We start from the raw sequence: 12,458 nt of genomic DNA on the forward strand, positions 1-12,458 counted from the left end.
ATTTAACTCCCACATGCAATCTTAAGAGGTACACTCTAGAATGTTACCTCCTCATTCTGCACTACACGTGGAATTGCTCAGACTGTAAAGAGAAAGATGGCATCCTGGGTATCGTCAAATATTTTAAAGGCCATCACATAGATGATGGAGAAAAAATTGTCTTTTGTTGCTTCAGAGACTAGAACCCAAACAAATGGTTTCAAATTATAAGAAAGGGAATTTTCAACTAAACATTAGGAAGAATGTTCAGATCATATGCTCTGTTTGACAGTGGAACAGACAGGGCCAGCCCTACTGTTAGGCAGAGTGAGGCAACTGTCTTAGGTAGGAGATTTGGGGTGTCATGAAAGGGCAGCAAATGTTAAATCCATACTGCTTGTTATGGGGAGAGGTGCTTGGGTGGTTTTCTGCCTCCTGCGCCATAATTGGGTACTAATAGTTAGAATAACCATATGGAAAGGAGGATAAGGCTCCTGTATCTTTAACAGTTGTATTGAAAAGGGAATTTCAGCAGGTGTCATTTGTATGCATGTAGCATCTGGTGAAATTCCCTCTTCATCACAACAGTTAAAGCTGCAGGAGCCCTGCCCTCTTTTGTATCTGGTCACACTAGTACAGCTCCTGCAGCTTTAACTGTTGTGATGAAGAGGGAATATCACCAGGTGCTGCATGCATACAAATGACACCTGCTGAAATTCCCTTTTCAATACAAAGATACAGGAGCCCTGTCCAACTTTTCATATGGTCACCCTCTATTGTAGTAATAACTATGTAACTTGACTTGAGTGAGAGAGGGCAGGATTAGCTGCTTTTCCTCCTGAGGTAGAAAATTGTTTGCAGCTGACCCTGGGAACAGACTGCCTTAGAAGGATGGTGGACTCTTCAGCCGGGTTCAGGCAGCATGCTAATCAACGGGGTGGTGGTAGTGGTGATAATAGGAACAAAATGGAAAACAACCATTGATTAGCGTGTTGTCTGAACCCGGCCACTATCATTAGAGGTTTTTCTCCTGAGGCTGTTAAGATCCTTTCCAGCTGGAGGATTCTATGAAGTACCTTATGGTATTTTTCACGAACTTTCTCCCGGTATTTAAACTTGCATAGAAATCATTCAGTTTTCCCATTTTTGCTTTCTCATGAAGGGAAGAAGAAAAAAGAACCCTAGAAACCCGCCCTAAACTTTCCACCTTTCCAGGAAAAGGGAGTATCAGAACCACAAACGTCAAGAAAACTCACATAAAGCTGGTCTTGAACATTGGCCCCATGCTTCAGTAAAGTTTCCACCACTCTCATATGTCCATACTGACAGGCAGCTAACAGGGCAGTGCCTCCATCCTGGAAGGAAGCAGGGGGAAGCGTAAATAATCGGCACCAGTAAAAGGGGGGGGGGACACCAAACACTGCAGAGAACAGCAAGTGCGGAACATTTCTTTGCACTTAGCTCACAGTGAATGGAAACAAATTTCCCTATGTAGCCATCACCCCCTCCCAATACATATATCAACTCCTACTTACTTAAAATGCCAGACAGACATTGCAGAATCCCAAATCTCATTCAAGAATCAGAGCAGAGCTCTTTCTGTGTTCCTATCTTGACTATCTTGCTTGCAAACAGATCTGCCACTTGTAATTTCCAGCAATATTCCCCATACATGTATTTTTATACAGAGTTCTCTTTAAAGAGGGAGGCTCTTATTTCTCCCTCCCTCCCTCTAGCAGAAACTTGGATTTTTCAGCCTTGGGTGATGTCATTTAAGGCCAAATTAGATGTGACCCGGGCACATCTGTCTCTTTAAATAAAACCTGCAGTAGGTGTGTGTGTCAGGGGGTACAATTTAAACAGCAAAAGTGGTGTACAGGTAGAAGTAGATGAATGGTTCCTCCACTTGTGGCATTCCTTCCTGACACCTCCTACCTCTGGATTCAGTTTCTTTCTCAGCCAGGTATTGTAGCCTGGCTGAGGGAAAAGTGGCACTGAGAGACAGACTGCAAGAAGATAATCTGTGGGTAGTGGGAGGATTTGGCACCCCTCACCCACGTGCCCCCTTTGCTCTTAAATTGGGCTCCACTTTATGTGTGATTGGAGCTGACTTGCCTTTTAAAAGGTGAGGCTGCCACCGCTATGTCTATGTTCGTCCTCATTTTAAAAGATGCACATTGCAGAACATTTCAGCCCATAAACTATCACGGTTATCCCTGATTTCCAAAGTCCACCCAATTCAATACAACGGGTACCTAATTTCCATAGTTTCCCAAAATTGTTGATCTGGTGAGCTTACAGAGCAACTTTCCCCACTGTTTCCTCTTTGCTTTTTCAAACTTGTCAGCACAAGAAAAATGCCTACATATATATTTGCCCCTTAATTCATGCTACATGGAACATGCTGGGATACAAAAAATAGAACAGTGGGCTGGCCACTTTATTAAAGAATCTGCTTTTGAGCTGAATCATCCCGGCAGCAACTACTAAATCCTGTGGCAGTGAGTTCCATTTTTCTTTGCTTCAGTTCTGTTATTAGCCCATTTTATCAAGTGCTCCCTATTTATATTGTTGTGAAATATGGTGAGCAAATTTTCCATACTGAATTTTACAAACTGTTCAGGACTTAATTGATCTGCAACACAATCCTACATCCCCCACCCACCCACTTTCATGCTGGTAGGTTTCATATGTCTTTCCCCCCCATTTTTATCTGCATTAAAATTACCTGAATTGTGTCAGTTGTTGGGGGCACAAAAGGGGACCCTTGGGGCATAATGCCTTTCTAGAGTCTGTGGTCTGCTTCTAACATATTTTCCTAGATGTTACTTCTGAGTAGGGAGGTAATACTGAATAGGAAGGTAGTATTGTAGGAAATATGTGTGAGGATCATCTCCCTGCAATAATGTAGCTACCCAATTTTTGGTTGAGCAGCTCTGCATATATTTAATAATCAGAGGTAGGTAGAACCCGACAGTAACTAAATTCCTACACTGAGAGGAACACGTATTTCCCTGCTTATCCTAATATAACGTGTAAAGCCATGAGCAGGTCTTCATACAGAAGGCATTTCACACTGCTATATATATATTTCTGGTACTTTTTCTCATTATTTATGCTGGTGGTGGGGGCTCCTCATCTGTCATGTTAATTTTGGAACAAGGTTGACTACATCTGTAGGGCATTAGAAGCTGAGGCAGCATCACTGTTGCTGGCAAACACGTAGGAAATTCTGAGAAGTGAACCTAGTCCTAGCACAACAGCAAATCTGAACAGAGAGATTTGCATAATTACAGTGCAATTATCAAGAAATAACCATGCTGTGATGAAGCACATGAGGCCTTTTCATCTAGAATGCAAAGGCAGAAATTGCACCACCAATGGTGTACATCGCTAACGACTAAGTTTATGCCACAGCAATTAACTCTTCCAAGTCATCAAATGATGGTGGCTTTTGGTTACTGCAGAATGCCTTTTTTCCAACCCAACCTACAGTGTAATGTGCTATAAGCTCGAGCAGCAAAGTATTATTGAGTTCCCGTACATGCTAGTGTGCTGTCTCACTGACAGTAGCTGAGGGCACCTTTTCATATTACATTAACCACCAAAAAGCAAGACGTGTGGTTCTCACCCCTCTACCTTTTGAATTTCCAGGCAAACATATACAGGGGAAACCGATTTATCTCCTCTGTGCAGAGATGGTCCAATTCCCTGTTTCCATATTGTCCCTAAGAGGGGGTGGGGAAGCAGCAAGTCACTCATGTAGCCACCTTTTGGCTACTTTCTGTAAAATGCAAAGACACCCTAAGGTTTGTTGCGATAAAGCCAGAAAACATGAAATAGGGGATTAGTAGGGAAGGAACTACTGTGCACTCTTCCACAGAGTGAGGGTGGAGATGGAGGGGTCACCGCCCTTAATGAGGTGAGGGAAGAGTAGATTATAAACAACAGAGTAATGAAGGTTGGGTGGAAGAGAAAAGCAAGCTCCTTTGTTTCTGCTCTTCAAGACAGCCACTTTATTTTATTTGTTACTTCTTTTAAATATTTATCTGCTGACTTTCTGTCTGATATTAGACATCCAAGACAGTGGATACCTTTTTTAGACTGTACCATTTTCAATCTGTTTGTTGTGGCACTTTTTATATCTACTTAATTTTTTAAGGGTGCAGGCCTATGAAGTGGAGGCTGGTGGCTCCAATGACAGTAGGATGGTAAGTCCGCTCCGGGTTTCAGTCAGAATTCTAAAGAAGCTATCCAAGGTACCTGGATAGACTCGTTCTGACTGAAACCTGAAGTGGACTCATTACCACACAGACACTGGAGCCACCAGCCTTGACTGATCCTATTCATATTTAGACAGGAAAAAAGTCTGACAACTCCCAGCATTCCCCAGCTCAATCTGCTACTGATCAGTCTGTAGTCTCAACAGTTGTTTCCCATTCTGATCCTATTACCGCCCCCATTGATTAGCATGTTGTCCAAACTCAGCCGTTGTCTCAGTATAACTGTAGCAAACATTGACCTTCCTCACAAGGATTTTGTGAGAAAACACACAATAAAGATCACTTCTGCATTTGTGTAGTTCTGTACTTCCTTTCCTTTGTGTCAGTGAAAACTCTTAGTGAGGAAAAGTTTCAACAGGTAGCCCACAGAAAAATATGATGGCCCTGCAGATCCTGCCTACAATGAAGATGTCTCCCATTGAGAGCAAAGTGGGACAAGCATTTACTGCAGCCCCTGATTTTTTTTTAAAAAAAAGTATCTTTTTTTTTTTTTTTAAAGCATCTATAGAGCACCTAAAGGCTTGCAAAATTTAGCTTGGTGTGTGTTTTCATCCTGGGGTAAAATGATAAAAATCCAGGGCTACAGATTTGGCCTCAAGCAATTGTGCAATTGGCGTTTAATGCAGAAAAGAAAGGTTTAATTCCTTCACAATTCAGACCATGATCATCTGACAAGCGTAAAGCATATAAGTTATTTATCCTTATTCCAGCAGGTGTTTAGTAGCGAATCCCAGCACGTAAAACATGAACGAAAGACAATTTTTAAAAATCCAGCTTAGTCTCTGTAGCAGTGAATTCAGTACATTAAAAACCTTTCAGCTGAGCAGAGAGTCTTTTTAACCGTATTTTTGTATTTTAAAGCTTGTTTCTTGCTTTCACTCTAACAGGCAGCATTAAAAAGGACAGTCAAGCTGGTCAGCTTTGGCTAAGCCCTTTCAAAATGAAACAGTACAAACAAAAGGGAAATGGAATGGCACTTATACAATGAAAACTGAGCAATAAAAGCCAGGGCCGAATTAATGTCCTGCCAGAGAACTGCATGGCAAGAGGCAAAATTATTCCACGGGCCTCTTGCTTGCTCTCCATGCCAAGTCTCAGATCAGATGAAAACAGCAGCCCTTTCCTTCCTGCCTAAATTCACCATCATGTTAAAGCCAAACAAAATCTCTTACTTTGGTTTTAAACTCTGTGGAGGCTCCATACTCAAAGAGAAACTTCACAATATCATTATGGCCTTGTTGTGCAGCAAAGAACAGGGCAGTGGCACCAGACTGAAAATGAGAAACAGAAAGCCCATATATTACATTTGACAAATAGGAACATTTCACTTTTTTCTTTTTGAAATGTAGATTCTGTCCAAGTTATTAGGTGAACTTAAACTCACATCTCTAGCAGCAGGCACTTTTCAGTAAAGGCATTCTCACATGATTCTACTTTTGAAGATCTTAAAAGGTTCCTGTACCTTTAACAGTGAGTGACAGAACCAAATTTAACAGATGCCAGAAGGCATCCAGGTTTACTTCTCCTTTTCATCTAACACAGGTGTAGCTAAATGAGCAGGATAACAAATTGGATGATAGCCAATAATCTCCACTCAATCAAGTCAAGACAGAGGCACTGTTAGCAAGTGGTTTGTCTGCACAGTTGAGTGGTGCTCTGGAAAGGATTGCACTCCCCCAGGTACACAGCCTGGGGATGCTTCTGGATCCATCATTGTCACCTGAGAAACAGGTGGCCTAAGTGACTTGAAGCACCTTTTATAAGCTTAGGTTGATATACCAGCTGTGACACTATCTGGACAGATAGCCTGGTAAGTTATCCACACTCTGGAAACCTCCCGGCTGGACTGCTGTAGTGTGTTATGTATGGGGCTACCTTTGAAGATGTTTCAGAAACTTTAGTTAGTTCAAAATGGAGCTGCTATGTCTGCTAATCGGGATCAGTCAATATGATTATATGATGCCACTGCTTTGTCAGCTGTGCTGGCTTCCAGTCCATTTCCAAGCCCAATTAAAAGTGTTAGCCCCCATTGGGGGGCGTGTTTGTTAAAAAGAAAAAGAAAAAATAACCATTTTCCTTTTTTAACCCCCATCCTGTGAAGGTGGGAGTGGAATTTTGGGATGAAAGTTGGCGGGGGGAGGAGAAAGCTTAAATGCTCCTCCCTGAGTGCCATGGTCCTGATCCAAGTTGGGGCCACATGCGCTTACAATGAACTAAATAGGTCATCATACATAACTTTATGTATGATTTGAAGAAATTTAATTTGGTCCCAAGTGGCTAATTACCAAAGTGCACATGTAACCATACAGCAAGCCAATCATCTGCACGTTTGGCAGGACACATTCAAATATGTTTATAGAGATCTGTTGCTATGCCTTTCTAATGTTGCAGTTATGTTTTAAAACAGATTCTTAAGATAGCAGGCTGGTGGTCATATTAGCCTTATTTTTCTCAGGTCTCTTTATCAGATGCTTAAATACATGCAGATGAGTACATGGGAATTATTCACATACATTGGCCCAGTTCAGAAGACACTTTAAACCACGGTGGTTAAGCCAGAAAGCCATTCTGTGTTCAGAAGACACCTTAAACCATGGCTTTAACCATGGTGAATAAGGCTTTCTGGCTTAATCACCATGGTTAAAGCCATGGTTTAAGGTGTCTTCTGAATGTGGCCATAAAGTGCTTTGTTAGACAAACCCCCTTGGGGATCGTAGATAAGAAACAGACTTCCCTGAGCACTGTTCCCACTCCCAATCGCAGCTTGGAGATGACAAGGGGACTGTGGGAGTGGCAGCTTCACCTGCTCTGCATCTTCTCCCCAGCTGGAGAAAGAGTGCACAGGTGAAGCAGGTTCTCAGCAGCTGCATCAAGAAGTTCATCCTAACGTGGCTGCTGGGAACCAAAGGCTTTACCTGCCCTCTTCAGAAGGCACGGGGGTCGGGGCAGGGGAAGCCGGTCGCTGGCAACCAAATCAGGAGGAGGATCCTCCTGACACAGCAGCTGCTGGAGACCAAATGACATCAGAGTGTGTGACCCCACCCCTTGGCCACCAGGGGGCATGGCCACCCCCTGACACCATAACAGCTTGCCGAGGGTTGAGTGGGAGGATCATCTTCCCTCCCCACCGGATGATGGTTGCCCACACTTGCTGTCATCCCTTTGCAGAAAGCACTTTAAAAGGCTTTTATGAAAAAGGATGATTAAAAGAGACGGATTAGAAAACCACAATCATGAGAGAATATTTATTGCCAACCAAATGAGAGTAAGTCTGAATATGACTACACTGGCTGCAGTTTCATGGCAAGTGGCCTCTCCTGATTGTACAGAAGCTGATTGGCCCTAAAGCCATACATTAATATCCTGGTTGCAAGCACCCAAGGAAATTCAGAAACTCAGAGCTACTCTATGTGAGTGATTTATTGCATGCTCATGCTTGGCCACTCATAGAAGTTTGCAGGTCCTTTAGATGACAGCATCAACCTCCAGGAAGTCTCTCGTGCTTTCCCCCCTTATCACCCTTTAAAAACACACATAGATAATCAGCTATTTTAAAAAGAGCATGAAATCGGCACCATGTAAAGTTGGTGTTGCAGTATAATTCTGCCACTAAATGGTGCTGTTTTCATTAAAGAGAATGGCACAAGCAGAGAGAGGAAGTATTCAGTTCAAACTATGTGGCCGCCCATGTAATTGAGCCGATCATAATCCCAGAAGGAAAGTGGAAGCAGAAAGCCCTTGTCAGGCAGTGGGATTTTTTTTTTAAATGTAGAAAACTCTCAGTGCCACCATTCTGATGCGTTACTGTGACACACTAGTAAGACTACGATGCTCTCAGGGACCTTTGTCAGATACTGTCTGTTTTTGTTTGTATTCTATGCTTTTTATGGTTTTAAATTTTGTATGTTTCTTTTAAGTGTTCACTGTTTTTAACTTTTGTAAACCGCCCAGAGAGCTTCAGCTATGGGGCGGTATATAAATGTAATAAATAATAACAACCACCACCAGAACCCAAACTTGCCAGCCCCTTATGCAGTAATTGGAGCTAGTGTGGTATAGATGTTAGAGCAGCCTTTCTCAACCTGGGGTGCTCCAGATGTGTTGGACTGCATCTCCCAGAATGCCCCAGCCAGCAGAGCTGGCTGGGGCATTCTGGGAATTGTAGTCCAACACATCTGGAGCGCCCCAGGTTGAGAAAGGCTATGTTAGAGGGTTCAACTGGGACTCGGGAGATCCAGGTTCTAGCCCTACTCAGCCATGGAGCTCACTGAGTGACTTTAGGCTACTTACTGACAGTCAGCTTAACTTACCTCACAGGATTGTTGTGAGGATGAAATGGAGAGGAGAATCACGTACAGCCCTTTAGGCTCTTTAGAGGAAAGGCACAATATAAAAGTCATAAATATATAATTCCCTCCCAAGGGAGGCAAGGTTCACTCCATATATGCTGTCCTTCTGCCAGCAAGCAAAAACTGCTGTATTCAAGAAGGCCTTTGGTCTTTAAATGGGCCTGTTAGTTCGGACACTGTTTATATTCTGTAATTATCATGCCTTTATTGCATTTTAATGTGCATCATTATTTCAATCTATTATAAGTCGTTTTTGTAAGATGTATGGAGTGGCATTTTTTGGTAGAAATGCAGGGTATAAATTAAATAAATGGTATTTAATGGTGCCCCTCTATTGGGCTTCCAACAGCAGAATAGGGAGGGAGGTGATCTCCCCCCACCTTTGCAGCCTCCCACACCAACTCCCATGCTATTCTGAAGAGTCTCTCAGTGCTTCAGAGCAGGTGGGAATCAGCAGAAATCATTTCTCTTTCCATTACATTGACAGAACCCTCCACTGGATCAAAGAGCCTCCTGCCAGTGGAGGGACACCACTGGATACAACCCATCATCCCACAGCCCAACCGGGGCTTTCTGCTTCCACTTCCTTTCTGGGATTACAATCGGCTACAAACATCCTTAACATATATCTACAAAGTTCCCACAGTACAATTGTAGGTCTTGAAGAATGGACCTGTATTTTAGACACTCCTTATTTAATTACTCTTCGGTAATCCCTCTTTAAATGAAGAATTTTATTGTACCTCTCTCTGGAGATTAATATCGGCTCCTTGCAGCACCAATTCTCGCACACATTCTTTGTGGCCATAGAACGACGCAACCATAAGGGCTGTTGAACCAAGCTGGGTATAAACAAAGAAATACAAGTCAGTATCTTAAACAGATAAAAACAAGCCATGCTCACCTGAATCTCCTATATAATTTCTCTGCACCCTGCAGGCTTGATAGAGATGGTCATACCTTTGAATATGTGCAGAATGCATTGCCAAATGTTCCTACACATCTAGCGACAGAGGACATGGCTTTGGTACAGGAATGAATCCCAGCATCCCCCTTCATAAAAATTAAAGTTAGGTGTAACAAATATATGAAGTGGGGTCTTATCTATGAACATTCCTTACCACACTTTCTGGCTGTACAGACACTCAGCAAACGTAAGGACCTCAGTGATTTCTGATTATCATTTCCCACTAAGAAAACCATCCATCAATCATTGCTTGATTAATTATTTTGGCTTACAGACCATAATACACAAATATATAAAATAAAAATATATACAAGTACAGCACATTAATTTGGTATTATATCAATTATAACTAGAAAGGATATTATCCAATTAAAACTACCATCTAAGAATTATAAAGAAGTGATTGTATGCTAATAAAATTCATGATCAAAAATTTTTCTATATTCACCTTACTGCGTTCTATAGCAATATATTTAACAAATGGTAAAAAGTTTAGCCAGTGTAAAAAGATGACAAACACTGTGCAATGTCCCTTATTTGTTGTCTCTGTTGACTAGATACTCCTCCAGGTTTGCGCACTTCCCCTTTTGTCTTCTGCATCTGATCTCTGAAGTGCTTCCCCAGCAGCTTCAGCATTTGTCTCCAAGGCAATTGCAGCCATGGAGCCCAGTTCCAAATCTCTTTCTCAGGGCCTCAAATCTATTCTACAGAGCCCCAAATGTCCATTGATGTCAATGAGAAGGTCCACGGGGAAATTCAGCCACGCTGGCTTCTTATTACCTGCGAACCTTGCCTTTGACTGCAGAGATCTTATTTCCTCCAAGGAACCAAAGGCAGCGTAGATAATCCTCCTCCTCTTCTCCATTTTATCCTCACAACAACAATCCTGTGAGGTAGGTTGGGCTGAGAGTCTGTGAGTGGCCCAAAGTCACCCAGTAGGTTTTCATGGCCAAGTGGGGACAAGAACCCGGGTCTCCAGACTCCCAGTCCAATACTCTAGTCATTACACCACACTGGCTTGTGGGAGGGAGTCCATTCTGGCCTCATGCCTGTATACAATACTTTGGACAATATATCTGAGTTTATGACCAGGGCCTCTATAATTAAAACTATTATTTTACATTGCCTAAGGCTCCTATCATATATGAAGGTGTGAATTAACCACTTAGAGATGTTTTTTAGATAGAGTAAGCAGGAAATAAATTGATTACATAAACAAACAAGCCTTCCTCTTCACTAATTTACAGTACAATGCCATATATCTCTACTCAGAAGTAAGTCTCATTACATTCAATAGGGCTTACTTCCAGGTAAGTGAGAACAAGATAGTAGCCTCAATTGCAGGAGATTAACAATAAAGACCTTTTAAAGAGCTCAAACCAACAGTTTATTTAGGGCTGGCCACATTCTTATTTACTTCTATTGATATCAGTAAAAGCATCTTTAATAACTAATGTGATGGATGCAATTTACTTACATATAGACCAAGGCTGGGGAAACCTTCCAGGTTACCAAACACAGACAGGGACAGAGCTGTTCCTCTTTTTCTATCTTTTTTCTCCGCAGCTTCCTCCTTCCCCACTTAGGGCTCATCTACACCAACCAGGATATTCCATTATGAAAGTGGTATGAAAGTGGTACATAAAAGGCAGGAGCCACACTACTGCTTTATCGTGGTATGTAGTGCACTGACAACTGTTGGGGCCCATTGACACTTACCATATGCTGCTTTCATAGTATTATATCCTGCTTGGTGTAGATGAGCTCACAGTTTTTTTAAGAGGCTCCCATTGGCACCAATGGAAGCTTTTTAATCGGGGAGGTTACAGCACACAGGGATCAGAGTGTGAACTGCAAATCTCAAATCACCCTTCATGCAGCAATTTGGTTTAAAAAAACGAAACTCCATTGGCACCAATGGAAATAACTAGTCCTTCACTTCCCAGCAGTGATCCCTCCTCCCAAATGCTCCCCCACCCCGCCCCATAGCAATCAGGCTTTAAAAAAGTTTTCACTGACACCAATGGAAGCCGTTTTGAAAGCCTAATTGCTGCAGGGGGCAGGTAGAAGGTAAGCTGTGGGATAGGCAGAGAAGCTCTGTGGGCCACATCCGGCTCACAGGCCAAAGGATTTCCATCCCTGGTATAGATGCTTCCAATTTTTATGTGCATTTATTGCGCATATTTATCCAGACTTCCTTGGCACTAGCTGTATTCTTAGAACAGTATGGCCCTGTTCAGAAGACACCTTAAACCATGGCTGTAACCATGGTGGTTAAGCCAGAAAGCCAGGCCGTGTTCAGAAGACACCTTAAACTAGGGGTTTAACCACAGTGAATAAAGCCATGGTTTAAGGTGTCTTCTGAATGGGGCCTATGTAGATTTCCATCAGAAGATCTCTTATAGATAAGCCTCATCTCCCCACTTGCAAATCTGGGAAAACTGAATGACACAGGGTAGAGTCAGAGATAGAAGCCAGGTGTCATTTACTTAATGCAGCCTTCCCCAACCTGATGACTTCCCAATGTGTTGGACTACAACTTTCATCATCCCTGGCCAGCAAGGACATTTGTCTTCCCCTTCCACAATCAACTATGGAAACAGATGCAAATCTAATGTTCTTGCCATGCATAAAAAAAGGGGTTCCTTACACTGTCTTTGCAGTCTACGTCGACACGCCCACTATTCAACAAGAGCTGAAGGAGCGCCAAGTTTCCCTTCCTTGCAGCCCAGAATGCAGCATTTGCAAGCGGTGTCTCCTTCTGTGAACAAAAACAAAACACAACAAAAAGCACTCAGATCTGTTTCAGATTATTATGTACAAACATCTGGGTGTCTGTGAAACTTTGCTGACACAAAACTTTTTTTATGACAGCAGTCT

General features: G+C 42.4%; 1 protein-coding gene across 1 annotated transcript in view; it reads right to left on the minus strand.

Moving 5' to 3' along the window:
- ANKRD29 (ankyrin repeat domain 29) overlaps positions 1-12,458 on the minus strand; it is a 32,827-nt gene that overhangs the window by 13,649 nt on the left and 6,720 nt on the right. The window contains exons 2-5 of the mRNA XM_063130649.1: positions 12,229-12,339; positions 9,355-9,453; positions 5,435-5,533; positions 1,236-1,334 (exon numbers count right to left, since the gene is read on the minus strand). Coding sequence (XP_062986719.1) covers positions 1,236-1,334; positions 5,435-5,533; positions 9,355-9,453; positions 12,229-12,339 — 408 coding nt within the window. The remainder of the gene's footprint in view (positions 1-1,235; positions 1,335-5,434; positions 5,534-9,354; positions 9,454-12,228; positions 12,340-12,458) is intronic.

This window comes from Elgaria multicarinata, chromosome 7, assembly GCF_023053635.1.
Source record: "Elgaria multicarinata webbii isolate HBS135686 ecotype San Diego chromosome 7, rElgMul1.1.pri, whole genome shotgun sequence".
Lineage (NCBI taxonomy): Eukaryota > Metazoa > Chordata > Lepidosauria > Squamata > Anguidae > Elgaria > Elgaria multicarinata.